This window comes from Pteropus vampyrus, unplaced genomic scaffold, assembly GCF_000151845.1.
Source record: "Pteropus vampyrus isolate Shadow unplaced genomic scaffold, Pvam_2.0 Scaffold72, whole genome shotgun sequence".
Classification (NCBI taxonomy): domain Eukaryota; kingdom Metazoa; phylum Chordata; class Mammalia; order Chiroptera; family Pteropodidae; genus Pteropus; species Pteropus vampyrus.
In genome coordinates, this window is record NW_011888853.1 from 1447031 (window position 1) to 1452181 (window position 5151).

Consider the following 5151-nt stretch of genomic DNA (forward strand, 5'->3'; position numbering starts at 1 on the left):
TCATAGGCTCTCCCCAACACCATGGAGACTGAGGACGAGACCCAGAGACACTCTTCAGTCTGACACCCACCCTCGTCCTCCTGTCCAGTCGTATCTCATAAGGTCTGCTGCTAGAGCGAGCAGAGCTCTCACCTGGGGAAACAGACACCTGAACCTGGAACGAGGGATCACGTGACCATGCATCCAGGATCCACACTGTCTGAATTTTACACCAGTAGGGTCCGGCATCAGCTGCGTCGAGGTTCCTCATGGTCACTGTGAAGGCGAGGTCGTCGGCGCTGTCTCTGATGGACACCCAGCCATTCCTCTCTTCTCTCTCTTCTCCCTTGGTCTCCACGATCGTGTGGCAATCTGTGTCATACTCTCCTCGGCACCAGTACTTGTTATACCCCTTGTACGCCTGGTCATACCGACACCGCACAGTCAGAGAGCTCCCCGCGGTGCCCGTCACAAAGCTGGGGCCCGTCAGAGACAAACAGCCTGGAAAACACAAGCCACATCCCAGGACTCCATCCAGGTGGGCCCCAGCAGCAGCAGCGGCAGCATCTGCCTGAAGCCCAAAGGGCAAGTTGCCAGGGAAACGCAGATGGGATGAGGACCTGGAGGGACACCTGAGCTTAGGACCTAAACCAGAGGGTCTGGAGACTGTCGGCAGGATGAGTAGAGACCTGTGCCCTGGGAGCCCAGAAACACTGAGTTACTGCAAGGGGCCCCTGTCTCTTGGGGACGGGGAGAGTCAGACGACAGCCAGAAGGGGGAGCAGAGATGGCTGGCTGTCCTGCCCAGTCCTTAGCTTGTAGCCTCTGCCAGCCACACGATTCTGTCATGTACCAAAACACTTCCCTTTGGAGTGAGGCTTTCTGCAACTCAGACACGTTCTTTAAGAGTCCATGTCTTGTTTATTCCACTCATCATGTGACCTCGAGGAAGGAAAAGTATTTCTCTGGCTCTCAACTACTCTCTAGGGAGGATCGACACACTTGCTGTTATGCACCCAGCTGCTCCGAAGAAGGGCTGGGTCCCCAAGGAGGCTGTGGCAGGCTTCCCGACACGGGTTTGCGGCACGAGCTGACCACCTGCTGTCATAAGACCCTATGGCCGGCTGCCTCCCTGTGTTCAGAGGCAGAAGGGGTTTCATGAGGTTGTGCTTTCTGTGATGATGTAGGATGAGTCTGGAGCTGAGAGGCAGCGTGTGAGAAGTCGATGCGGACGGAGAAATGGGAGGGGAAAGGCTGCCGTGGGCGGAAGTCCTGCACCGAGCGCCGCGACTCTGCAGAGTCCCCGAATCTTGAGAAAACGTCCGAAAACGTATAAGATGCTTGGTCTGAGCTGGAGTGCGTGTGCATGAGCGTGCGTGTGAACACGTGTGAGTGTGTGCGCGTGAAAACGGTGAAGAGGCCGAGCTCGCCGCAGCCATGGCACCATGGCCCTGGGGATTCGTAGACATGGTGGAAGAGCCTGAGCTGATTTCGTCTAGATTTCAGGTGAGCGCAGCGAGGGAGGAGCCCCTGACTCCTAGCTTTCCACGTGTCCCTGCCTTCCTCCTACCACTTACCTGTCCTCCCCACTCTGGGGCCCGCTCGCTCCGTCATACACCTGGCTGGAAACCACGTGCGCTTCCTCACCCGCCAGAAATCTCCCCGTCACTGGCCAAGCCCTGGCCCCTGCAAACTCACCAGCACCTGTCAGCCCCATCCCAACCCCTGCCCAGGTTCTGCCTATGTTCTCTCTCGACTGCAGGAAAGTGACTCCGGACCCTGCAGCCTCTGAACTCTCCCCATTTCTCCTGCTGTTCTACTTCATGTGAGAACCCTCTCCACCCCGGACACCTCACCCTGGAGAAGCTCCCCTTCTCTATTCCCTGCCCCACACCTGTGTTTTCTCCAAGGACGTGTCTCCCCACTACTGTCCTCCATGCAAAGTCAGAGAGCTGGGCTTGGTCTCTCCCTTCCACCTGCCTCCACCTCCCACTGAGAGGGGTGCATCCTCAGCAGCGCCTCCTTGCTCTGGTCCGGGGCAGAGCTCAGGCATGCACTTCCCCACAGTGGGAACTTATCTGGGTGCAAAGCACATGCCACAGCCAGGAGCCTGAAGGGTGGAGCCCGAGGCAGGTTCAGGAGGGCATCCTTCTTGGAGAGCTCGGAGTCCTTCCATCCGTCTGGACTCGGGGATAGCCCCTGCAGAGCTGAGCGAGCCCTAGCATGCCTGCCTCTCCAATCCAGGAGATTCTAGCAGGAGATGAGCAGTTAGACTATAGAGAAACTTGCAGGCTCCTTCCAGCCTGGAGGGTCTAATTCTATATAATAAGTCCATATACATAAGAGTTGGTCTGGCCTTCTGCCCTTGGCTGCTGGAATCTACCTGCCGCTCCCCTGCTTACAAACTGGGCTCTTTGGGCTTTCTAAGAAACAGGCAGCACCCCCACGCCCTCCACCCCGCCCCCCGCCACACACACATGCACTCCCCCGCAGCCAGGCAGCTCCTACTCCCACCTGACTGTATGTCCCTACCACAAAATCCTGCGTCCCAGAAAGACTCCCTCTCTCCCTTCTTCCTCTTTCCTGCATCTTCTCCTGCTACACGATCCCCTGCCCACATCCAGGGTGCCCCTGGGCGTTGGTGCCCTTGCAGGCTGAGCAAATGGACACACACCAGCCCTATTTTGCAGAATGTACAAGTTTCCATGCTTGTGCCATAGCATCAAGGACACAGGGACATGAGGGGTGGGGCACACCTCTTGGTGTAGGGGGAGCCCTGACGAGGAGTCAGAAGACCTGGGCTCTAGGCATGGCTCTGCCGTTTGCTAGTCATGTGCCCTTGAGCATCAGTGTCTGGAAAATGAAGATCGCAGCCTGACCTGCTCGCTTTCCAGAGCTGGGAGTATCGATTATATGAGATCACGACTTAAATTTCAGGGGCAGGACAGGGAGTGTGAATTAATGTATCTAGTCACAGCCTAGGAAACAAAGCTAACTCCAAAATAGGAAAATTAAGGCAACTCGCAGAAAAGAGTATCTGGATAGAGAAACCTAAAGAAGCAGGGGATAGGAGGGTGTTGCTCATTAGATCATAGACCTTTGCTTGGATTTAGAAAGTGGCTCACCCTTCCTTAACCAAATTTTCGATGCCAACATACAAATACGACCAAAGCAAATATTCTTGCAAAGTGTTAGTAAATGAAACTGTTACGATATTTGAAAGAGGAAGCAAAATTGGATTGGGTGGAGCAGATAGAGCTAAATCCTTTGTGGCATTCTAGTTCTTGGGTTGGCCAGTAAGTTCACAGATGTTTGTTAAATGACATAGGATTAAAATAAAAGGGGCTTTGCCTGGTGTGATGACGAGGAGGGGTCGTGAGCCATGACCAATTCGATCCTGGACACCTGAAGTTAAGAAAAAAGAAGACTCTTCTAATTCCAAAAGAGTATTCTCCTCTGTCTTGCTAGAATGTTGCCTGAATGCCAGAGTAGCAGGTCTGAATGAAATCTGGAATATTCCTGGGAATGACTTGTGGGATTACAGAAACGTGTGTGTGCATTTTTTTAAATGCAAGTGTTTGCTGGTTGCCTGAAGTTCCCGGGAGCCAGCGACTGTGAGATTGGAATCAGTTCTGAGTGAAGATGCCAGGTGATGATGTAGCAGAGCAGTCAACAGCTTTGCGACTATTCCCGTGAAGTTTTACTCTATACACCTCTTGTGGCTGTGGCCAGGGCTCTGAAGATGAAGCAGAGCTGGGTTTTATTTTCAGTCCTTCGACTTCGTTGATATGCCATCGGCTGATCCCTTGACCACCTTATCTATAAAATGGATATAATGCTATTTGCCCCACCCTGGCACAAGGTGGGTCAGAGAGTTAAATGATGTCATAGATTTGGAAGCGTTTGCAGGTTATAAGATGCTCGTTTTATATTGAAATATCCTCCCTCTGTCTTTGTCCTCTTTCTCCTTGCTCTGGAATTGTCCTCACCATCTTTCCGCATATCCCTTTCTCATGCTCCACTCTCAGGCTGGCGATACCCCTTTTGGGGCCCTTCATATATTTCAAAGGGTTACATTGTTCCAAACAGTCTGTATAAGCCCAGATAGGTATGTTGGGTGGAGGAGAATACTGGGAAAGATAGGAGGGAGATAAGCCAGAAGATGGGAGGAAAAAGGAGACCTGAAATTAAATTTTAAGTCTTTACAAATGATTTCAAATTTTCATCTGGGCCCCAGCTGCAAGGTATCTGGGTAGAAAGGAGGACCTCTGGGGTTGGAGAGGTTAGCCAGGGTCACACAAAGGGATGGGAAGAGTGGCACCCAGGCTAGGGCATTTAGGTAACTTTATCAGATTTAAGCAATCAGATTTAAACAAATGGTGACATGCTGGTAAACCAACTCTCTGTGGGGATGGCGGGGAGAAGCCCCGATTTGCAATGTTTGTCCATTTCCTTGGTGTAAGTACTCTCACTATGACTAATTTCGAACGAAAAACACTCTGTCACTGAACATGAAGTTGAGAAAACACACTCATAATTGGCTCTCATGAGCCCTTGCAAGCTGGCTCCAGCCACCACTGCTTTGGGTGCCCACTTCATTAATTATGGTGATTCACAAAATGCCCGTGCTCATCATCATCACCTTTTAAGACATTTTGAGCACCTCTCATGTGTACAAGATGCATCAAGTCTAAGATCTCAATTATGGGGGCCTTAGAAGAGCATAAAGATCCTCCAGTCCACTCACTCATCCTACTTGTCAGAAAACCACACTACTTTTGCTCAGTGTTATCCAGCTAGTCTCTTCTTTTAAATCTCTGCCTTTCCACTCACTTCTCTGGAAGAGTCTGTCATTGTGTTGGGCAGATTCTATGCTTTGTGAGGAAATGAAACCACAAAAATTATCCTATGATCGAAAAACAAGTGTTGGAGAGGATGCGGAGAAAAGGGAACCCTCATACATTGTTGGTGGGATTGCAAATTGGCATAGTTGCTATGGAAAACAGTATGGAGGTTTCTCAAAAAATTAAAAATGTATATATCTTTTGACCCAGCAATTGCACTTCTGGGTATTTATCCAAAGAAAACCAAAACGATAATTCGTAAAGATCCATGCATCCCAATATTCATGGCAGCACGATTTACAATAGCCAAGATATTGAAGCAACCTAAA

General features: G+C 50.8%; 1 protein-coding gene across 1 annotated transcript in view; it reads right to left on the reverse strand.

The window, feature by feature from the left end:
• Positions 1–5151, reverse strand: part of LOC105293416 — an 11948-nt gene that overhangs the window by 4370 nt on the left and 2427 nt on the right. Inside the window, exon 2 of the mRNA XM_023531612.1 lies at positions 71–480. Within this exon, the coding sequence (XP_023387380.1) occupies positions 71–480 (410 nt within the window). The remainder of the gene's footprint in view (positions 1–70; positions 481–5151) is intronic.